This window comes from Tachypleus tridentatus, chromosome 2 (genome assembly GCF_004210375.1).
Source record: "Tachypleus tridentatus isolate NWPU-2018 chromosome 2, ASM421037v1, whole genome shotgun sequence".
Lineage (NCBI taxonomy): Eukaryota > Metazoa > Arthropoda > Merostomata > Xiphosura > Limulidae > Tachypleus > Tachypleus tridentatus.
Genome location: NC_134826.1, coordinates 91189889 through 91215138, shown reverse-complemented (window position 1 = coordinate 91215138; position 25250 = coordinate 91189889). Strand labels below are relative to the sequence as shown.

Below are 25250 nucleotides of genomic sequence, written 5' to 3'. Positions count from 1 at the left end.
TGTACAAAAGCTTTAAGTGCAATATACCAAGCTCTTTTTTGTTGTAGGCTGGCAAGAGTATAATAACAAAAAAGAAGGGCAGTTTTTAGCTTTTTTTCATGTGTATAGCCTTAGCAATTAATAGTAAACGGTCTTAAAGTGTTGTTTGAACTGATACTTTAACTTTTTAAGATGTCTTTCACCCGAACATTCTATTAAGTTTTCTGCAATTCTTTGAGATCCCTTTTATGAACCACTATTGTGTTTCATGATTACAGCGTATAAGTTAGCTACCATATCATGTAACCCTTTGCCTAAAGTTGATCATATAAAAGTCAGCAAACACGGTAAATAAAAAAATTAGAAACTTAGAAACATGCAAACAAAGATCATAAAAAAGTAAGAAAACAAAGCTATAGGTGCTGTGGATATATCTCAGAACGGCTGGTAGGGAGGGGTATTACCACTTTTATTGATAAGCAGAGAACAACGTTTCGACCTTCCTAGGTCATCTTCAGGTTAGGAATGAGAGACTTTTAATGTGTCCGTTTGCGTAAATAATGTGTATAGCATCTCCAGCTTTGCTTCCTTACTGTTTTTAGAACCCTATTTGCAGGTTTTTAAATTCTCACGCACACGTTTTAAACAAGATTGAAACAAATTAAGTCTAACTTCAAAACGGAAAACAAGTCTTTCACCGGAAATTGGTTTAAACGTCAATTATGTAAAATACAAATAAATAAATGTGTAACACTTATAAAATTACGCTTGGTGATACAATAGATAAAGAATTTAATTTATGAAATAAGATAGTCCAATCTTGGAAACTTATAATTTCACCGTATGCCAAAACTACTCACCTTGGTAACATGCTTTGATTCGTGTTCGCTGTATTAAATATCTATAGTTTCACATTTATGGAGAAAACAATACACGTACCAGTACATCACATCCTAAAACACAATTACTGGAACATCTGACACGCAATAACAGTCTTAGTGTTACATCTAGAAGTTAATTATAACACAAGTAAAAACCACAAGCTATTTACAAGAATCCACCAAACAAACCCTACATAAATGTAAATACGAATTCGTGACGTTGAATTAACAAATATATTATTCTCTCTCTCTCTGTATTTATTTAAACAAACACGGTAATATAAGGGTTATAAAATGAGAAATTTGTTACACTATGTGGTCTGATATCACGGGCGCTATGGCAACATGGATTGATTCGACAAACTATTTAGGTAGCAACCACAACAAACGTTGACGGCTATCCCTTGTCAGATACGCAATACAGAAATGAAGGTCTCGTGTTTTTTTTATATTAATTGAGAAGTGCTTAACTACGTTATTCGTTTATTTTTTTCCTTTCATTACATTTGCAGTGTTTGAAAATAACTCTTGTAATATATTCAGTTTAACTGAAAAGCTCTCTATTCATCAAGCTAACATACACAAGAAATTAAACAAAAACCAATAGAAACTCAGTTTTTTTCAAATGTACATGTTAATTTTCATACGTAAAGAAAACGTATAAATAAAAGGCGCATAAACAAAAATATCACATGCAACAGACGTTAAAAAAACTGAAAACATAATTTTATTTAAAAACTTTTCCAATTAATAAACATGTTTCGTAGCTAATAATTGTTCTTGTGTGCAAATATTTGCAGTGCTGAGAGCAGAGATCAAACCTTCAATTTCACTACTACTGAACTCCCAGGAAAGCTTTAGTAAACGAATTTATGGTCTTAGATTCTTTTTACATTTTTTTTTCCAATGCACACACACATACACACACACAAACGTTATAACAGCTTCCAATATTTGAATACTTGTACGTAAGGTAACCTTGCATATCAGAAATTTCCACATTAATTTTACAAACTCATCACAATATATGTAGCTTTATACATTAATTAGCAATTTTTCTTCTTTCACTAACCTTTCTGAATTAAGACTCACATATATTAACAAAAGACATTCTCATGTTAATAGCAATAAGACATGCATTTGAATCTGCATCCAATGCAGTTTATGGTTGTGACCATACCAAATGGCATAACAAGCTAAGATGTTGACCCACTGAAGTTTCTACAATGCACACACAAATGTTAAACATCTTAATACCATTACTAATTAATTTTTGCTTTGTACTTGCATTTCCATTTCATTCTTCCACTTGACCTAAACAAAGATACTTTATTTTTCAATTCAGTTTTGTGCACGCCATTGTTGAATACTCACCATCATTGAATATGTACAGTAAAAGAATAACTCACGTGATCTCCATAAGGAGTTACGAGAAAAGCGAACCTTTGGCAGTGTTACACTACTTCATATTTATTGAGGCTGTGTCACATGTTAATCATATACTGTTATGCACGCATGTTTTGAAAATTAACTCCTTGTGTGGTAAAAAGAGTTCCCAAAGCAAAGCTTATGAGGAACAATTGAACTTTTCAATAGTCAATGAATCATATTTTGGTTGATTGGGTGGTTTGGTGTTTTATGGCACAAAGGAACTAGGTTATTTGCGCCAAACATCCGGTAAAAAAATAAAATTAAAGTAAAATTAGTAAAATCTATAAAAGAAATTAAGGTAAAACAAAAATATTAATTTTTAAGTTAAAAACATAAATAGAATTAAATCCAATTTTTACATCTTGCCTACAGCAGCAAGAGAAAAACTACGGTAATACAAGTTGTAAAGGACTTTCTGTAGCATAATTACAATCGTCATAACTCGCCAGAAAGACTAACAGGTAAGTTCAAACACTACCGTTAGTTACCTGCAGTTGACCTTTCCAATCCTGGTTTCAAGTTATTTGACGTTATGGACATTTTCAGAAAGTAAAGTAAAAGTTTTAAAACACTTGCAGCAAAATTTTAATTATTATAACTCGCCAGAATGACCAACGGGTAGTTCACCTAAAGCTGGCCTTTCCAGTCCTGGTTTCAGGTTATTTGACGTTACGGCCATTTTCCAATTTCATTTCGAACTAGATGTTCTTTGATTCTTAAAAAGGAATCACATTAAAAAAGGTCTAATGTATAAATTGAAAAAAAAACAACTTAAATAGCATTAAAACGATTAATAACCTTTACAAAACTGAAAACATTTCTGAAGTGGACAATGTCACCATTGCCAATAACACTGTTTAACATTACGGATAAACCTTGGGACAGAACATGTTTAAAATGGTGCCGTCGTTGAGAGTCATAACAGAAGACAGTAAAATGTGGCTTATTGTAACCCCAGTGTTACACAGACAATACATTGGTGCATCAGTCCCAAATAAAAGAAAATGATGAGTTACAAAACTGTTACCTAGTTAGTCTAGTTAGAACAACTTCCTCTTTCCAATTCTTACGGAAGCAAGATGGCTAAAGACTAATAGAGGGGCCCCGACGTGGCCAGGTGGGTTAAGGCGTTCAACTCGTAATCTGAGGGTCATGGGTTCGAATCCCCATCGCACCAAACATGCTCACCCTTTCAGCTGTGGGGGCATTATAATGTAATAGTCAAACCCACTATTCGTTGGTAATAGAGTAGCCCAAGAGTTGGCGGTGGGTGTTGATGACTAGCTGCCTTCCCTATAGTCTTACACTGGTAAATTAGGAACGGCTAACGCGGATAGCTCTTGAGTAGCTATGCGCGAAATTAAAAAACAAACAAACCAATATAGAGTTTTATTTGGAAAAGCTTGTTTTCACGTTGCTCACTCCAAGTCAACAGCCAAAAGGCACGGAGTCGATCCTTGGATACAGGACCATAGTCCATGTATGGAACAGGTACAGCAGTGATAGTGCCAGAGCAGACAGATTTAGCTGTGGTGTCGGCGAGCTCGTTCCCATGAATACTAACGTAGCCTGGTATCCAGAAAAAACTGATAGAAGTAGATGTTAAAGAGAAAAGGGCCAGTCGATTTTGAATATTGGCTAGAACAGAGTGTAAATTAATGTAAAGCGACTCCAGACTCTAGAACAGTGCAATTTGAGTACTACTTAGCTTCTAAGTGATCCAGGGCAAGAGAAATGGCCTACAGTTCACCAGTGAACACAGAAGCTGTAGAGGGGATTCTGTGCACAACCACCGAACTACAACAAACTATGACAGATCCGACACAGTCACCTGATTTCAAACCATCTGTATAAATAGGAATGGAAGGATGGTTCGTAAGATAATCAGCAAATAACAGACAGTATTTCCATTCGGGAGTGTCTGCTTTCCTCAGATGACTTAAAGATAGAGTCACATTTCCAAGAAGCCATGAAGGGATGGGCTGACCAGTGGATACAGCAAGGATATGTTCCGAAAAAGTATGGCCCACCAAGGAAGGAAAACACAACCCCAGGTGGGATGCTCTGGTAGAGAACGAAGTTTTGAAGCATATAGTAGAGACAGTTGCAAATGGCAGAGGTGCAAAGAAGGTTCATGAGACTCTGTGTATATAAGCTCTGAACTAGAGAAGTGTGGAAAGCCCCAGTGCAAAGCCAAAGTACTTGATGATAAACTGGGTCTAGCAACTTGAAAGCCAGGGTCTTGGCAGAGCATTAGACCAGTGATCCATACTCTAGTTTCGATTGAATAAGAGCAAGATATATCTTTAGCACAGAACATCGATCTGCTCCCCAATTAGTGGAAGAGAGGAATTGGAGGAGGTTCAGTGCTCTTGTACATTTCACTCATAGCTGATTGATGTGTGGTATAAAGGTCAGCTTATGGTCAAAGATAAACCATAGGAACTTTGTCTCAGGGACCATAGGCAGCACGACTTCACTGATATGTAGTTCAGGATCAGGGTGCAAATGTGCATACAAAGGGTTTTAGAGAGAGAAAAGTTAAAGCCATTTACTTTGGTCCACTTCAGCAAACGATTGAGGGCAGCCTGTAGCTGCCGCTCATTATAAACGATGTTCGACAACTGATATGAGATGTGAAAGTCTTTGCCATAGAGCCCATTTGCAACAGTAAGAGGGAGTTGTTCAGTGAAGAGATTAATCTTTATACTAAAAAATGTGACACTCATAATACAACCTGGGGAACTCCAAGTTCCTGTAGAAAAGAACAGAAAACTGTCAAATCCACACGAACTTGGAATCTCCTGTCCGTTAAAATTTTTTAAATAAAAATAGGCAAATGGCCACGTAGCCCACATATATGGAGGTCTTGCAAAATGCCATACGTCCATGTTGTATCATAAGCTTTCTCAATGTCAAAGAATATTGATACAATATGTTGTCGTTTGAGCAAGACTTCTCTGACTGACGTTTCAAGTCTAATCAGGTGGTCAATGGTGGAGCACTGTCGTCGGAATCCACACTAACTAGACGAGAGGAGGTTCTTTGATTCGAGGGACCAAACAAGACGAGCATTAACCATCCTCTCTAAGGTCTTACAGAGACAGTTTGACAAAGCAATTGGATGGTAGTTTGAAAGGATCTTGGGATCCTTCCTATGCTTAGAGAAAGGTAGGATACACAAGGTAACAATTTTTATTTATATGCAGGTGAATTGGGTGAAGAGTCCTTCTGTTAATGACCACGTCTTTTTTCTTTAGCCTTTATTTCAGGGACGTCTGTTGACCTCCATGGATTCTGCCCTAGGTCAATTGGGCAGGTTTTTGCTGTTGAAAGAGGATTCCAGTGACTGAGGACGTGAACGAATGATAGTTTTTTCATTATAGGATGGGAGGAGAAGAAAATGTATCCAAAGAAATGCCTGTACCCAAAAGCAAAGAATTGTTGGAATGTATGAAAGGGGCAGAGGTGGGTGTTGAAGTTGATTCATCAACCTTCTTAATCATGGAGGTCAAAAGACTTTTCATTTGTTTTGAAAACGATTCTTTTGAAGGCACAGAGAGATCTGTCTGCATTCCTACTGTTGTAGTGGAACAAAGTGCAGCAGCATATGTCCAAGATGAAGTGGTGGACAGCAACTTGTGAGCCTCAGGATAAGTAATGTTATGAATCATTTTCAAACGTTGCATCTCTTTTTCTTCCAACCATTTAGGGCAAGAATGAAAGAAGGATGGGTGAGAGCCATTGCAATTGATGCAATGATGGTCTATTTCACACTTGCAGGCATCATGGTCCTTGCCACCACAATAAGTGCATGTCAAGGAACCATTATATGATATCTTTAAGTGACTGAACGGCTTACACTGGAACATCTGAGAGTTTGTAATGTATGGCTGTACCTTGCAATTAAGATAACCTGTTTCGATGGTGAAAGGTGGGTGTGGTGATATAAATGTCAGAATGAGGACATTGGTTATCCTTATAATTCCAGCTTTGCAAGTGAAGATATGCCTCTCTGCAGAAACTCCTCAGGTGGAGAAACCAGTGAGGATCTCTGACTCATGGATGTATTAAATTCCTCTCAACAATAACTCCTCATGAGGAATTCAAAGTAGCATGGGAAGTAACCTCAATGGGTATATCCCTAATGGCCTTTGAATGCAAAAGGAGTTCATTATGTTTAAGAATTGATGTTTCCACCAATATCTCACCAGAAATGAAGCTTTTTGACTGACTTAGAGAGCCAGCAAGCCTCTCTAGTTCCTTCTGAATAAAAAGGGAGACATTTGCCCTAAAGTTTTGTCTGAAAGAGACTGTAGTATAAGAAAATGAGGTACAGGTGTTACAGATGTTGAAGATTTACTTAAGGACTATTTTTTCACTATTTTATTTAAGTTTTATTTGAAAATCCATAATAAAAAAAAGAATATTTTGGTACCCACTGACCCCATCCACCATGGAGCCCTATGAGTGGACTCAATACAATGTCAAATGAGGACTCTGCAGAAATTCCAAGGTTTCGTGAGCACTATATCCAAACACCAGTATCAGGTACAATGTCCACAACACCTGTTCAGAACATCCAACACCGGTACTTAGTTGACCCTACCCCAAGTGGACCAGCCAATTGATCCAAGGGGGGTCACCCCAAGACTGCCTATCTACAGGAATTCAAGGCCAAAGTGGTGTGTTAGGGTTGGACCCTTCAACCACTAAGATCCTCTCCTCATCTTCACTGGTTGCCACACATGGCAAACATGAAGGTGGATGTTTAAATCCCAGAGGAGGTAAACTGAAAGAACAGAACCTTCCCTGGGATGTTCCTTCATCATGTACAGAAATCCACACTGAGGGGAATCATAATTTGAGAATGTACTGAAAACATAACAAACACTACTCAGATTTCAGTAAAAGCAATAAGTCATTTCCTTAATCACAAGATGTTATTCATAATTATACTTATCCATCAATTTAGTATGGTATCTTATAGTGCTGACCATCTGTTTAACTCTGTTTGGTTTCATACATTTGAGTGCTGAGAATCTTTTTATCAAGCAAAATACAGCACGGTACCATTGTGTGCTGATTGTCTGTTTATCACTTAACATAGTTTTGTATGGTTAAGTGACCACTATCAATTCATCTCTCAACATAATTTGGTCTCATTCAGTGATGAAATTCTAAATACAAAAGGCAAGAATTAACAAATCAAGCACTTGATATACCTTCAAACACAGTAAAACATTGTAGCTTGTAATATTTCTTATTACAGGTACAATACTTGTATAACTAATAGCAACAGTTGGTAACACAAGATCAGCAATACAGGCTCAGTTACTTGTGGATCATAAATTCATCCATATAGCTTTGACAGTAAATTTGAAGAACTCATTTACAATGTGTTAAGTGAACAAGTTGAAACAGTAACATGGCATGATTGAGCAAGTAATAGACACATACAAAGCAGTTTTATGGATAACATCCAATCACAAATGCTCTACTAGAGTTAAGATTCAAACAACCAGAAAGTTCAGTGTTCAATGGCTTGAAAAATATGGATTTTTTGTTCAAACCACTAACACATTCATATTATCACTCTACTTTTCATTCAGTTCTTATCCCCACATATATATAAAAATCACAAATATTTCATTAATATAATTATTTTCACAAATCTCATGCATATGGTCTTACAGTATGTTTTCAGTGAATCATCATCTTTCTTGCTTCAGTTTTACCTTATTTTCTTGCAGTAGTGCAAATGATTAATCAACTTTTTCTTTATATTTTACTGCAATTCCTCTATCAGAATTTTGTCTATACATGTATCTAAAGTTTTAAGATATCAATATCTTGGCTTAAAATATTGTAGCATTTTTTTTCTTTGTTTAAGGCTCTTTCTTGTTTATCTTAAAGTACTTACCTTTGTTATCTATTATCAAAATTTTGCCTTGAACAGTTTTGGCAAACAAATTTTTCTCTTCTATTTCTATAATAATCAATATCAACATGCTACTGAAAAGATCTTCTTGTAAGATGTACTTGTTATCTATCAATTTCATCTGTTGCTACCCTATTACCTTATAAGTTATTTGTAAACAAACACTTTAAATCCCCATAAATCTGTACAAAGCAAAAAATACATCAAGTTCTTGCTACACATGAAGGAGTTGGTTACTTAAATATACATCTATGGCACTTCCAGATTTCAAACATAAAAAAAAAAAGTCATTACATAACCAATTGTGTGAACTGATTTCTGACTAGGGTAGCAATCACGGAAAGTCTGGGGAAAAAAAAGTTTTAAATTATGATAATTTTCAAAATAATGAAAGGATGACACATTAATGATATTTATCACTTTGGAAAAAAAATTATTTGAGAATGATACACAAGAGTGTCTATTAAATTAAATATTCTTACTTTGGCTGTCTGTATACTGTACTCGTACACTAAGTCCCCAGCAAAACATCTGCCATCTACCTGTTTTTACACACTTTCAGATAACATATTTATGCTAACCTGTCAAAGGTAATATCAGAGTTGATAACCTTTAGCTGTTATAATGTGTTTTTTCTTCAGCACACATTGTCAATAAAGTTTATTAACAACTATTCACACAAAACAGCTTTTTTAAAAAAGGTAACTAAAATATTAAAAGAAGATACTGGCAAGGCTAGTAACATGGAAAAGTCATCATCAACATTCAGAGGGAATGGAACTATTGTAAACAAAATACCATTTGGGATAGGTGGAAAAAAAAAAGAGAATAAAAAAAACAATATACAGCTAGGCCATCACTGGTAATATGGAGTGATTCAAATACATGTGTTAATACTTGTACAGACAGGATTTTTCCAGGAGATAGATTAGAAAATGTGGTGATCTCAGATGGCCTGCCCATTCACCAGATTCAACACTGTAATTTTTGGTTATGGGTAACAAACATGTATGCAACAAAAATCACAGGATGTACATGATGTCTGAAAAAGGATTACAGATGCCATACAATAAATACCATCTGAGATGTGCACTAAAGCTCTGCATACTACAGTTGACTACTGTCAGATATTTGTGGACAGCAAGTTGAGATGAATGAAACATAGAAAATAAAAAAATATATACGTATACAAGTATTAACATTTTTTTTAATCACCCTGTATAAGTAGAGGCCCTCTCTTCTACCTCCTTTGAGGCAGCAAACCTCCACCTGAGGGGTCAATGGTTGTTAGCACAACCCCTGGGATCCTCATTTAACACTTAACTCATGGCTTAAATCATGCTGTTCTATCTTTGAGTAAGCCACTTTACTACAGTTATTTCAGCTGTTAGCTGGGCATTAATCTACAATGGACTGGCATTCCATTCAGAGGAATAGGTCACCATTCTTATCTGTGTGTGCCACTTGTAATTAAAGTTTGAAAGCATTGGTCCTATGTACTTAGCAAGAGCATTACAAGGATTTATCTTCACTTTAACTAACTCAGTTCAACCAGTTCTTCTATAGTATTTTAACTGTTGATAACTTATGCTTTTTATACTTGATTCTTACTTTACATCTATGTTAATTTAGCTGATATTCATTGGATATGTGTTTATTAATATACTGTATATATCTATGTACATACAACACACACATAAATTAATTTATTGGAGTATTAATCTACTACATGAGTCCAAAATTCTTCTCTGTATCACTCAAACAAGTTACAACCTCTCAATATACCACAACTATTTAAGCTAAGAACTACTATGCATACTAGTCAAGAAGATGACTTATCACAAGTGAACAGGCTCATAAAGGATACATGTTGGAGATTATTCTATTTAGGCACTGATGAGTATGATAAAGTGATAAGTATTGGAGACAATATAGTAAGCAAAAGCTGAATATAGACATTATCTAAGTACAATTATTTCTGTTAAGATTTTTAGTTAGCAGAAGAGTATATCCCACAATGCTCTGTGTGTCTGCTAATCATTTCGAGTCTTTATTAAATAGATACAAGGCTGTAAAATATTAAACTTGATGGGTTAAGGGCAGCTTTAATTTTTAAGATGTTGGTGACCATATTTTTTTTTCTTCTCTGATGCAGTAAGTTCCCGAATGCAAACTAAAAATAAAACACAACAATTTAAAATGAAACATTAAGAATTTTCATTTACAGCAAACTTGATATTGAACCATTACGCTCATAATTTCACAGAGCCACTTATTCATAATTATTATTACAACATTGATTTACTAATACAAATATCTTTAGTCTGAATTTTATCTCCTCTACAGGTTCATTTTCTTCACAGTTAGGCAAGTGGTCATCTTTACTTTCATGATGAAAATACTTGGGAATTGTTTTTTTTGCAGGCAGTTGTGGCAGAAGATTCCTATTATTTGCAACCAGTTTAGTTTCATTAACAATTGAGTTATAATGTTCATGCAGTGTTTTTCTATCACCATGACATGGATACATATTTCAGAATAAAATTTATATATTCTTGATGAAACGAATCGGGTGTTGCATCTATCATGATAGCAAAGTATTTTGCTGTAGGTATTCCTCTAAAATAATGTGACGAAACTAGTTGCTACGAATTAATTCTTGGACTTACCTGACAAGTAGTTGGCTTGAAAAGTAAACTGCTCGCTGATATTATGCAACTCTCCTTACATGCCCCCCTTAGAAATGAATCATGATAATTGAGCAGCTCAACTATTTTTAAAGATTACTGTTATCAGGGGCACGAATCCTTAATGGTGATCTGCGAAAGGCTAAACCCTTCTTCCCAAAGAAAAAGACAACATCTACAATCCTCTTTAGGATATTCTTTGATTTGGCTTCTCTTAAAATAATATATTTTCTTAAGCTGCAAATCCCAAACATCTCTCAAGCTCATGCCACTCAGGATAGCATTTCTTAAGAGGAACACTTCTCTCATGCTATGAAAGTTTATCATAAAGATTTTTCCAGCCTGTTGTTAGCAGCCAACGTTTTGCAACTGTAACTGTAGAGCATAATTTAGCAGTGTAAGACTAGAGGGAAGGCAGCTAGTCATCACCACCCACCGCCAACTCTTGGGCTACTCTTTTACCAACGAAAAGTGGGATTGACCGTAACATTATAACGCACCCACGGCTGGGAGGGCGAGCATGTTTGACGCGACGGGGATGCGAACCCGTGACTCTCAGATTACGAAGCGCACGCCTTAACGCGCTAGGCCATGCCAGGGCCGGTATTAAATACATCTCATATAAGTTGTCTGACAAAAAGACATCTTGAGGAAAGAAAATCATTTTATCAATTCACAAATACAGTGAAATTGACCATCTTGTGACCACAAAGCGTAAAGTTTTTGTCGTTATGATGAATACTTTTTCAAGTCTGCAACTCCAGGTATCTAGTTCAGCTACTTAATGTTAGTCACGGTTTTTTTTATACCAAGAAAATAAGGTTTTTTAGTATGTTTGAAGCCATGTTTAGGTTTGAGGGATCAGATTTTGTGTGTGTATACTGTTACTTATATTTTACATTATACTCTATCCTAGACGAATCTCCTATTTAATGTTACAAACATCACGTATTACAATTTTAAATAGTTGGAAATTTAAATTTAGAAGTTAATTAAATGTTGATAATTATTAAATTTATGACATCTGCCAACAAGATTGATACATACAATTTTCTTTCTTAACACAAATATATTTTAATATACAAATAATAATATAATTGATATTAACGGTTATTACTAATAGTTATTAAAAACATTGGTTTATTTTATTCTGTTTTGTTTCATATGAGCTCACAAAGATTTTTTGTAGTATAGCCATTTGCGACTTTTATTTTTATTTGTGTAAATACTGGTAATGTTCTATCTGGTATTTCAACCTAGATAAACAGTATAGGTTCGCTTTTCGGTTTAGCGATGTGTTTAAAGTAAACATTTTTTAAAGCAAAGTTATTATTGGTGAAGCCAAAATTAACCTTTGAGTGTGTGTGTGTGTGTGTGTGTGTGTGTGTGTTTTTCGTATAGCAAAGCCACAAAGGGCTATCTGCTCAGCCCACCGAGGGGAATCGAACCCCTGATTTTAGCGTTGTAAATCCGGAGACATACCGCTGTACTAGCGGGGGACATTAACCTTTGAATTTCAGTGTTTTGTTTAGACTTTATCGAATAATGCTGATTTATGTCAACGTTGGGTTATTTTCCCTTCTTCATCAGAATTTGATTTGCAGGGGAAGTACATGCACTAGCAGGTTCTTATATTGGTCTTTGTATAGCTCTTGCTAACTGTGCACTTTTTAGTTTAACAAACACACAGGTCACTTGCGCATTTATATTATTGTTGTAGTATTTTGTTTTGTATATTGTGAGTGTTACTAAGTTTGTTTTTTTTAATTTTCCGGAGGTTTGTCTCATTCCCCCAGACATCTTCACAATTGCAACACAAAGGAAGTACGCCTTAAAGCCCCAGATTCTAGAACGATTCTTTCCTCGCGATACCACAGTACTTGTATACATTTCTACTTGGTACCCTTTCAGAATTGGGGGAATAGCTTTCTCAACAGCAAAGTACGAGTTAAGTAATATTCCAACAGTATCATGTGTGGTCAACTTCTGAAATAGTTCGTGCTACTTACGAATGATGTTAAAATTAACAGATTTTGAAGCACAAATTAACTAAGACTAAATTTACAAAAACCTTGCAGTGAATTACTAATTGCGATGTCACATACGCTGTTTTTAACCATATACATAGGGAGAGGCTTTTGAGGCAATCGCCTTGGGCTCCACGCCCTCCTAAAGCAAGCCCTAAGTATGGAATCGATTCGCGATAAGCAGGTAATGAGTTGTGTAAATTTGTTAATTTATTTTAAACTATTTTTTTCTACATGATTTGTACCTAAAGAAAGAGGCTGTTAATGGTAGTATCAGTAACATGAATATTTATAAACTATAAATATTTATAAACTAAGCATCTACTTACCCTTATAAAAGTTAACTTAATATAAAACTTAGGATCATTTATGTTCAACAACTTTAATGTGGAGTAACTGAGTTTTAGGTGAAAACTTTCTGGATGTTTTACAGTAATCCAGTTTCACGATATTTTTCAATACTTGTTGTTTTAATCTATAATCAACTTTAAATCTCCCAAGTGGACAATGCAGAGAACTGATGGAATATTTGCTTGCTTTTATAGTTGTGATACAGAATTTTCACTTCTCACTGTTTAAAATCTACGATTATCTAGACATTTTACGTCAATCTAGAAGTGATGCCACATAATGAATTGTGTGTGAAACTGCGAAGGCAAGGTAACCACAGTACCCATGTTGTCCCAGCATTTAGTTATTAAAGCTGTTTGAGTAGTATGTAAAATATATATTGGGAAAACATATAATTCACGAAGTCCATTGAAATGAATGGGAAATTGACTTTAAGCATGATTAAAAAAGTCCACACAGACAGGTTTACTTACTTTAGAACTCTCTTTTGCAAGATAAACATTTTATTTCTTTTAACACCTTAGTCTCACTCTAATATACAAGAACCGTTAGTCCTTTTTTCTCTGTCCACAAGTTTTTTTTTAAGCGACTTTACTTTGTTACTGTTCTTGGTTCTTTCCGCTATATATTTCCTACATCAATAAGTTTCACGTGATGTTCATAATTTCCACACAGAGTTACAAAAACAACGTAAACTCATATATATAATTTTCTATGCGTAATTAAAAAGAGTAGCTAGCGGGTGTGCGATCGCAGAAAGCCTTCTACAATACTTTAAAATATGCACAAATAAAATTTGGAGTTGAAAAATACAGACAACGTCAACATTTGCGTAGGGTAGTAGATAATTGTGCGCGTTGCGAAAGGAAAGTCGTCCTTACCTTCGAAAGCCCATATCAGACAGTAGTGTTTGTGTTAAGCTTCTGAGCGCGAATTCCTTTATTTATATGCACTTAAGGAGTATCGGCACCGTTACTGGGGTGAATTTAAATACTTGGGCCCAAGTTTTGAAAATGTTGCATGATTTGGTATCTTACTAGTTACCAGTATTTTATTATTTTATTTGATCACACTATTCAGATTAATGTCTTTCTTATTAGAGGTTTTTGGTGGGTACCACGAGTTGCGAAGTAGATTTGACCTTCAGACACCAATATGCCTCACACAGCCATCACATTAATTCGGAACTTTTCGTTGGAGACTAGTCTTGGCAGCTCTTTAAAAATGTTTGTTACTTAAGGTAAGTCGAACTTTACTTATTTGTAAAACACTTTATTAAAATAAAAGTTGTGCTTTCACATACAAAATACCACAGTAAAAAATTCCTCCGTTTTTTACTATTGTTAATTCCTCTTTCCACTTTTTTTATTTACGAAAAAAACAAACAAACATACTTATACTACTATTTTCATCTTATATACTATTTTAACACTACTATTTAACAATATGTACTTTGAGGGCTAGTATGCAAGTAGTTTTGAAATGTTCAAAATTACAAAATATTTTAAAAGTGAATAGTGAATTAGCCAATGAATTAAAATTTTTGCTTTAAATGAGACCTTGCAGCACGGAAGTTGAATTCCTTGCTGTATCCAGAGCACAAAGTAACTAACAAACTTTTAGCCAAGAGTTTAAATGTTACAATAATTTTACTACTTAAAAACACTCTTGGACATTTATGTTTAAAGCAATTTACCAAATATCTCTGAAAAATATTTTAAGATGTACTGAAAAATATTTAAAATTGTACAAAATTCATATATAATTTTGTTCAAGTAAATTACCAGTTAGCGTTTTATATCTAGTAGAGTATGTTAAAGAGTTTGATTTTATGAAAGTCTCTAGGTGAGTCACAAGTAATCAAAATGCACTCAATATGCATGTGTGAGAACAAAATTAGACTTCTCACATGCAAGGCTCTGTACTGCACCTGCTGTGTACATCCCTTGACAAGCTAATCAATTAGTCTGATAAAAAGTTGAATATAGGATTACTTGGCACAAGAAATCAAATGCACTCGCTAGGAGAGTCAAATTTGAGTTCCCACGTTTAAAATGCTAAAATTCAAGACTATTTCCCACTGTGGATATAACTAGTAGCCTTTTGTGGGGTCATGCAATAAAAGCTACTAACAGTTCAAAGAAGCTGGCTTTTAAAAATCATTCCCATCTTTATTTCTGCAATTAATAGGGGGCTATTCTACAGAGGGAAAAAAAAAAAATGTTGTTTAAGACAAAATTAATGGATAACTTTATTCTGAATAGTGTAACAAGCTTGAAATACCCATGATAGTTAAGACAATATCAAGCTGCTGACACATGCAAGGACTTTGTGCACGGATACTTTCAAACTACTATAAATAGACGAAGCTCATTACATTAAATGAATGACAAAACACTGTACACATAAATGCAAAAAAAAAAAAACAATTACAGGTTCTTTATTTCAAAAGTCATTTCACATCACCTACAAAGTATCATCAAGGTTATGTTATTTCCACCATATGAAAGCAGAAGTTATTTTGAAAATAACTAATACTTTTGAGCAAATTATATTTGGAATTTTATTTTATAAAACTTTAGTCAAAATATTCCCATAAAGAAAAAAACACATTCCAACAGAGTTCAGAAATACTAGAACTGGATGCTAAATACTTCCATTTTTATTCTCCTGCATGTTCCTTGTTGGCACAAGTAATCAAATGCACTCAATATGCATGTGTGGGAACAAAATTAGACTTCTCAGATGCAAGGCTCTGTACTGCACCTGCTGTGTACAGACCTTGACAAGCTAATCCATTAGCCTGATAAAAAGATGAAGATAGGATTAAATAAGTTATAACAATGACAACAACAAAAAAAAAAAAATCACTTAAGAAAATGGTTTGTATGGGCAAAGATTGACACTTAATACTTTCTACTATGCTTCTCAACTGCTGTAACAGCTTTTAACCAACAGACAGTTTGATTAACAATCATTAATTGTGCTCCCATGTTTGAAAGGACAAGGACATGTGGTGTGTTGGGGATATCAAACCCATGACCCTCAGATTACGAGTAAAGCACCCTAACCCATTGTCAGACCAACTATGATGGACTTATGAAAAGTTTAAATCAGAAAGGTGAGGAGATTCTTCAAGTCCTTATTCTTCTTAATCACAATATTATTTTTTACTTAGAAAAAAGGAAGTTAACACCTGTTATTGTTTAAGCATTAAAAAGAATCCAACAAAAACAACTTGACTGATAGATCATATTTAACAAATTGGGTGTACAATATGCACAACCTCAAAGTTCTTACAGAATTATTATTTCAGTTATACAACTTTAAGCTGGTTTTGACAGAGGTAACCTTTTTTCTATGGAACTTTTACATACCTTTGCTCTTTTCATGAATTCCTCTTGGGCAGCCTTTAAGTTATCAGTTTTCCCCAGCCAGGCTTTCAGAGCACTTGCCTGAAGAGCTCGGCCATAGCTAAATGTTAATGCCCATGGCTTCTTGCCAGGGAACTTGTTGATAGCATTTAGATTAACAGTAGCTTCTTCTTCAGATTGTCCACCAGAAAGGAATGTTATCCCTAAATAAAGTTAAAACAAAAGTTACATCACCACTTTGATATTTTATATTTCATCCAAGCAAAATTCATCACATCTTGATCTTCTAATTGCTTTTGTTACATGAAGTGAATGAAAATCAAAATGCTTTTCTTTTTTTTTCTTTTTTTTCTCTCTCTTTGAAATTTCCATTTAAAATTTTTAACTGTAGAAATTGTTTGGATAAATTAATAAACGTAAGTGGGCAGTTTTGCTCCAATTATCAGTTTGAATGTTATAGTTCAATTTAATTTTGTAACCTCCAATAAAGTGAACATCAGTACTGACAAGGGAAAGGAGTGTGCAAAATCAACAACTCCGAAATATTAACAAATAACTTTTCTGAAGCCATAAAAGTCACTTGATATTTCATTTTGAAAGCCAAATAAGTAAAACAACAACAACAAAAAAGAAACTAATTATAAGTATGAATAAAACTTAGAAAGCAACATTTGTTCTTTACCCAGTGTTTTTGGTTTTGTATAAGAAATTACTTTACCTGGAACTGCTGAAGGAACTGTCCTCTGAAGAGCTGTAACTGTTGCCTTGGCAACATCTTCAGGTGTATATTTGGTAGGGAAGCTTTGACCTGCTGTAACCATGTTGGGTTTCAACAGAGTACCCTCTAGATAAACATGGTGGTCATTAAGAGCTTTGTAGACTGCAGCTAATACCTTTTCAGTAACTTTCTGAGCACACTCCAAGTCATGAGTACCATCTGGTAAAACCTCAGGCTCAACAATCGGTACAAGGCCAGCCTTAAACAAACTTACTATTAGAAAAAGAGACACATGCATAGTTCCTCATAACAGTACAAGTTCCATAGTAAATACATTATGTCTGTAAAAAAGTAATGTTAAATGCACAAGATATTACAGTCACAAATAAAGTGAAAAATTTATACATGGAGACCTTTTTTCAAGTTTCATATAGTTATATTTCACAGGCAAAACAAAAATCTAAGTTACAAAAGCAATGGAAGATTCTAACAAAACATTTTGCATCTTAAGTGTTTAAATTCTACACAAGAAAAATTTTAGTTTTATTCTTTTCCCTTTAATTTCAGTCTTCTCGCTAATTTTTAGTTTCTAAACTTTGCAGTATGAGGGAAAAGTCATTTAAAGGATGGCATTAATTTCAGATACACATTTAATACAGAAGATAAGATAATGGATGCAACTAACAGTTTAGTATAATTACAGGCTTATCTAACCTGCTGACAGCACGAAGCAAAACGAGCTAGGACATTAGCATTTTCTGCAATTGCCAGTGGAGAAGGACAATGGTCACCAATCTTCAGCACACATCGCCACTTAGTGAAGAGGGCACCCCGTTTCTTGTATTCTTGACATCTTTTTGTAAGGTCATCCAAACCTATAAGTGGCAGATGATGTACAATAAGAAATTTTATTTTGCACAAAAATATCATTAACTAACCAGTAGGGATGATTGCAGGAAGGATATCATATTCATAACTGTTTTGCTATAAAAAGGTGAGAAACATGGATCCTGAAAATGTACAAACATCACATAAATAATTGAAGTGCAATAATTTATGAGCATTTAAGTGACAAAATGCGTTGTTGATTTTATTAGTTAACTGTGAAAGCATAAATTGTTACAATTTTATTTGCCGTTAAGAATTATACAAGTGCTAACAATTATTGCACATATATTAGTCTTTCCATTTCTTTCAGTTGGGTTAGGAATGGAAATTCAAGAGATCAGTTTTTGTAATAAATCAATGAACAAAATGACAACAGGATCATAAGTTGCCCAACTCAATAAAACTAAGTATATTATATATGGGAACTTTTATGGATTCAAAACAAGGCTAAGTAAGAAATGTTCAAAGGGTTTTTTTTACATGGGTGAAATGACAAGTACATGCACATACCTTGTGTTGTTGACTCATTGTTTGAACCCATCAAATTAACAACTCCCTTGTCTACTTTGATTCCTGGAATTATTCCTTTGTTCTTAATGAGCTGAACAAATGGAGTACCATCATCTGCATTTTGGTAGAGCGTTTCATGAAACATAATAACTCCGCCTATGCTCTCTCCCATCATTTGGTCACAGGTAAAAAGAAGTTGACGAAACTGTCTACGATTTTCCTCAGTATTTTCAACCCCAATACCAGCCAATCTTTTGCCCATGGTAGCTGAAAAATTAATCAAAAGTGTAAAAAATAAAAATAAAATACACACACACACACACAAAGTAAATGTCCTTCCCATAAAAACAACAAAAAGTTCAATACTTCAGGAAATACAGAAAAGGCATGAAGCTTTCAAGTCAAGAGTGGAAAAACAAACACTTAGATACTCACACAACAAATACTACAGGTTATAAACATGTGGCATATACTTACAGGTACTCTCATCAGCTGCCAAGATCCCTTTGCCACGAGCCACAATAGCTTCAGCTACTTCATGTAGCCGAGTTTGTTCTTCTTCACTTAAGTAACTGAAGTGAGCCATGACTGCTATTCAAGAATGAAAAAAAGAGAGTGGATGTTAAATACGAATTTAATAACCTACAAATTATACTGGGTAACAATTTTCTGCCACAGAAATAAACTCAGCTGTGAATAGTTTGACCACGATTATTTTAAAAATCATGTTGAAAACACCTCTAGCTAGAGTTAAGTAGAATATTCCTGCATTTTCTGAAAATACACTTAACTATACATTCTTAAATACAATTTTAAAATGTAAATACTTTTATACATTTCATGTTCACATCATATGCAACAGTTTATGGTTTTCAATGTGCAAAGTACAACTTATACACTAACATTAGACAAGCTGATGCAACATCTCCATTCTTGAGAAGGGTATTCAGTACTCAATTCTGTAATTAAAGTATTAACATTTGTTCAGAAACACAAAGCATCTTCAATGCTGTAGTAAGAAAAAACTGACTGCAAATTTAGTATGCTGAAAATTTTGGTTTTAGAGCTAATAAATTCTATTACTGAATGAGAGATAAGTTCCCCATGCTGCTATGATAAGTCACAAATCAAGTCATTTAGATCTTACTGTGTGATCATCACCATAAAGCAATTTATGTTAAGGGGTCACAGGAACAGAATTACTAGACCAAGAAAATGATGATTCATTGCTCCTCCCAATAGTTTTTTTTTTTTTTTTTTATTTGTAGGATAACTTTCTTTTCCCAATTCATTAGTGAATATGGAACTGGAAGACAATCCCCATGATGTATTGGTTTCGTTGCATATGCAATATCATATTTAAAATGTACTGCTTAGTTTCCCTGGATGTCCAGAAACATTAGTCATGCAGTCTGATGGTTTTTGGGCTCATGTCATATTATGAAAACTACAAATAGAATACAGTAGATGTCTGGGTGTTTTGTTTTGTTCTCTACCCCCTTCCCAAATATGTTGCAAGGAAGACTGGACTTTGGTTTGTACTACACAGTGAAGTTTGTTTGGTTTGAATTTTGCACAAAAGCTACACAAGGGCTACCTGTACTAGCTGTCCCTAATTTATCAGTGCAAGACTAGAAGAAAGGCAGCTAGTCATTACCACCCACCACCAACTCTTTGCCTACTTTTATACACAAATAGCAGGATTGACTATCATATTATAATACTTCCACGACTGAAAGAGCAAGTATGTTTGGTGCAATGGGGATTCAAACCTACAACCCTCAGATTATGAGCTGAGGGCCTTAACCACATGGCTATGCCTCAGAGTGAAGTGACCATCTGAGTAAGCAAGAAAGATTTCATTCTATCCCTTTTATGATTGCTTGAAAAACTAACTGAATATTTCAGTAAATGGAGTAAGAGATTTGAAGTTCTAGATGAGAGCAGGCAAGCATGGGAGTGAAACAAAAGTGGTGCAATTTTGTACAGTTGTCTAGTAAAAATAGCATACATGAACAATGTGCTTGGAATATATACATGCTACTTCCTCAAGAGCACAGGCCAGACAAATTTTTAAGCAGTTGTAGACCACACCACAAGAAGCAACAGTGTGTGTGTGTGTGTGTGTGTGTGTGTGTGTGTGTGTGTGTGTGTGTGTGTGCGCTACTTTATCTTATTAAATTTAAAGACAATACTAAATAAAATCCTTAATTCCACATAATTTTCAGCCTTGTGATTGCCCAAGAAGTCACAAACCACTGCGACAAAGCTGCCCCAAGCCAGTTTCACCTTTGTCTCAGACAGCTTAGAAAAGAATACCAGGCAAAATGCCTGAATAATGGTGCATGGAATAACAGAATATGCCAGTTTTCCCTCAGTGCCCTTGATTGAGTGTTTTGGGTGGCCAGCAAGTTTACATGCCCTGAAAAGGGCTGGAGTACTGTGGGATACTCTGGCCCAAAAGCACTACAAAAACAAATTCTTACTAGTAGCTGACATAAAAGCTAGGGATGGAGGAAGAGGTCTTGTGCACCTGACCCTCCTGGATATTTAAATAAATAAAAATATACCCAAATACCCACAAAGAAGAAGCAAAGCAAACTATGATCATTCGCAGCACAGAGGTCGAAGAGTGTAGTTCTACGTACGTGTAATATTATAATATAGCACTGAAGAAACTAAATTATGGCTCGCATGAAACAAATGGCAAGAAAATCCACGGGCAAGAAAGCACCAAGAAAACAACTGGCCACTAAAGCTGCTCGAAAGAGCACTCCAGCCACAGGAGATGTAGAGAAAGAAGTATCGAAGATACTTGAAGGCTGCAGACTCCTTATCAAGAGCTGTGAGAAATTGTTTCATAAGACCCAATTTTATGTGCAATGGTGGGAACAACACCTTCTGGAGGTCCACTAGTGGCTTGTACTTGACATTGTGCCTCCCCACAGAGAACTGTCCATTGTGACAAGTGCTTCCTGTCGTAGTGCACTGTAGTGTCCCTGCTGTCCTGAAGACAAAGATAACAGGGAAACTTGGTAAAGCCTCATTGGAGACCCATCAGGAATGCCACCATTTTGAGATTTCCAATAACCTCCCAGCCAAATTCATCATACATCAAGGTTTCTAGCAAGGTACTGATGCTGTTGTATTCCTCTTTGAGGTGCACAGAATGAGCAAGGGGAAGAAACTGATACTTATTACCGTTATGAAGCAGCACAGTTTTGAGACTTTTGAATGAGCTATCAATGAAGAGGTGCCACTTGTTCAGGTTACAGGCAATTCCAATTGCTTCGCACAGACCGAATACATTGCAGCAGAAGCACAGCCCATCTCAAAAATGTGTAAAATTTGAAAATTTCATTACCCAGGTCACAAAAGCAAAGTTTGAAGAGAAAAGTAGGTCTTTCCCATTTACTTTGGGCATAAATAATTGTGAAACAACACTTTCTGCCCAGGAACAAGAAAACGTAAAAATGTTGTTACACAGTAATATCACGCCCTAACAGTTTTAGCAGCAATACACTATAGATAAGTACCTATATTCAACAGAGGTTGGTATTACGTTACAAACTCGCATGAGAAGCCTTGATGTTAATAACGTTTTATTCCCAAGGCCATACATGCAGCGCCAGTTATCAGGGGAAGTAATAAACAACCCTAGAGATAAGGAGTCCAAGGCCTTACTAACATGATCTTATCTCCCAAACCTTGACCAATAATGTCCGAGGAAAAAAAATCACACACACACACACACACACACACACACATATATATGCATGTATCTGTATGATGAAATATAATTTTGACTTCGTGAACCTCTGTTGTTGACTGCACGATATGAGCGCGAGTATTTCAATAACGTAATTACTTGATGGTGCTTACATGATGGGGATAAAGTCTCTCCACAATATTTTTATTTTAGATATGACCTACTTTTTTCCAAAAATAGTAATGAAAAATAAAGAAATCTTGAAAGTTTGTTAGCTTGCAACTTTAGGTTTGTTTTCAAACGAGAATCCAAATAAGTGAGTAAGTAATTTGGTAATTGTAGCTTGCGTTTTTTAAGGTAATAAAATACACAGTTGAAAAAAAAAAGAAATCAGCACTTTGTTGCATAAAATTAGGATCTTATTAGAGAGAAATGGTTTCAGTGGGATAAAACAACTGTCAAAGATTTTTCAGTCGAATACAAGTCTAGAAATTTTTTTAAAATTATTGGAAAATACAAAAGACGCAAGAAAAAAAAAATGGCTGAAAACACACACACACACACACACACAACGATTCAATTTATGTAACGAAAAACTTAAAAGGGTTTGTTCACAACTGAAACATCGTTTATAAGAACCCTTTGAATATGTTACTTAAAACAAAGAAACTTTGATGGTCGACTATTTGATTATGGCATTCAAGTGTTATAAGTATAAAATTTTCAAAGTATGCATCATATGCTATATCAAAGTAACGCTAAATTTTCGCAAAAATCTGTATTTATGAATAAGAACACAACATTAAAATGTTGGTTTGTTATTAAGCGAGTCTCGGCATCGAGGAGATAATTTGTACTGGATCTGGTGGTTACATTTCCCGCGACATGGTAAACGTAATTTTTGAACACGCAATGTTTACTTGTTATTTCAATGAACAAGAACATTAAATAAACAATAAGCTCATTCAATTAGCTTTATACACTTCCCCGCATTCTTAAATGCCTTCCCTCACAGAGAAATTATTACAAAGTTTTTCTAAAAACAATCCTACCCATCAGATAGGAAAAGGAAGGAAAAAAAAATCACTGCTACATAATAAAAGTATTATTAAATGACAACTAACTATTAGTCGGACAACATTTTTGAAAACCACATTACACTATTAACTTCAAGTTATCGCTTAAATTATAAGGAAATAAATCAATATCATCTAATACAATATAAAACATATACGCTTATGTTCATAAAAAACAACACCTTCCTCCTCTTTTCCCCATTTATTGTAGTCTTTTTTTTCCTATAACTTACCATGGAAAGTGTACACCACCAAGTGAAATCAGGAACAACTACTCTCTCCACGTGGACGATAAAGTAAAACGAAACATGTGAAGGTGACCTTATGAATAGCAGTAAAACAACTATGAGCTCATTTTTCATTCTGATTGGATATAAGTTAACCAATCACAGTAAGCCTTTCTTTTATGCGCCCTGCTACATCTGCACATTAGCAAATGCTGTTGGTTGTACATCAACTTTATTAAGTCGGCTAACGTTACTATTTGAAAATATAAAAATAAACGTTTGGCATTGGTTTTACATTACTCATTTTCTATCAGATTTGTTTTACTCTTACGCATGAAACTACAATTTACACATTTTATGACAAACATACACAACATGATGTAATACTTAAATATAAAAACAATTAACTTTTATAATTTATTATGAATTCATATGTGTGTGCGCGTGTTGTTCCATATTTTTTGTCTTCTGGAGGGGGGCTGAGGTAAACTGTGGAGGGGCTTCCCTAAATGCCATCAATATGAAGTATAGATGATAAATTATAATAATGTAAATACCAAGGTACATTTGAGAAAGGTGTGCTATTTTAAACTGTGTTTTCAATGCAGTTTCATTGAAACTCATACTCTGATTAATAATTCATTATTACAAATTAGAAATAATCTGTTTATGAAAATATGCGTATATGTAAAAGAGGAAGATCATCTAAATTCCACCCAAGATGATACATAATAATAAAAAAAATCAAGATTAGCTTAGATTGAACATTTAATATACCATTAAGAGTAAAGCTGCAAATCAAAAGAAATATAACATAAAGACATAGTTTACATAGCAGAAACGAATTATCCCATGTGAAGATAATACACTCTAAGGAAAAGCAAGGTCACTATCAGGCTAACCATCTTTCATCATGTTGTGTTTATAGTCAATATTACTTCAAAACAATGCGCCTGTTCTGGTGATTGGCAGCAAATACGTCTTTTACATTATCAATATAACAGTCTATAACAGTATCAGTTGTTACCACTGCTGTTACGAAAGTATGTCTTGAGAAGCTTCAGACATGAGAAGCTTCTCTCACAGGCAGCTGAAGTGACAGGCAGGGTTACAGTGATGCATAAAAGTTTGTGGAATTCCATGAATGCATCCTTGTATGGCTCCAGCATGGTTGCAAACTCCAATGGTGTGGATACTTCCTGCCCCTTGTATTTCTTCCTGGCAATTAGCAGGTTCAACTGGTGGACCTCCATTGCAAGGTCATCCTCTGTCACACCATAGTTTGCTGCCATTCCTAAGAGTGCTTGCTTGTCCAGAAATGTGGAGTGTTTGGTTCAATGCAGTTGCACCCATCAGAACACAGCAGGCATCAGAGGATAATCTTATATTCAGCTCATTGAGCATCCTGTCTATGATGGCCAGTACTAGATGAGATTATGAATTTGTTCAGG

The 25250-nt window shown here is 34.8% G+C and overlaps 2 protein-coding genes across 11 annotated transcripts in view; both read right to left on the bottom strand.

The window, feature by feature from the left end:
• The window catches only part of LOC143244510 (uncharacterized), a 102081-nt gene extending 90773 nt beyond the window's left edge, over positions 1–11308 (bottom strand). For 2 of the 5 annotated variants that reach the window (XM_076489334.1, XM_076489333.1), the window contains exon 1: positions 840–1887. The gene's annotated coding sequence lies outside the window, so the exon portion shown is untranslated. Of the gene's footprint in view, positions 1–839; positions 1888–10901 lie in introns of those variants that run through there. The other 3 variants (XM_076489329.1, XM_076489335.1, XM_076489330.1) reach the window with 2 other exon arrangements.
• A 4399-nt stretch (positions 11309–15707) lies between these two features.
• LOC143244509 (fructose-bisphosphate aldolase A-like) lies at positions 15708–23940 on the bottom strand. Of its 6 annotated transcripts, none has more exons than XM_076489324.1 (7): positions 23806–23940; positions 19265–19375; positions 18788–19054; positions 18104–18264; positions 17390–17648; positions 16675–16874; positions 15708–16100 (listed from the first exon to the last, which is right to left on the bottom strand). In XM_076489324.1, the coding sequence occupies exons 2-7, from the start codon at positions 19371–19373 to the stop codon at positions 16005–16007; spliced, it is 1092 nt and encodes a 363-aa protein (XP_076345439.1). In that variant the 5' UTR covers positions 19374–19375; positions 23806–23940; the 3' UTR covers positions 15708–16004. The 6 variants fall into 6 exon arrangements, with proteins under 6 accessions (XP_076345439.1, XP_076345438.1, XP_076345443.1 ...); XM_076489323.1 differs by having other exon boundaries at positions 19265–19378; positions 23806–23939; XM_076489328.1 differs by lacking the exon at positions 23806–23940 and adding an exon at positions 22324–22379.
• Positions 23941–25250: the final 1310 nt, after the last annotated feature.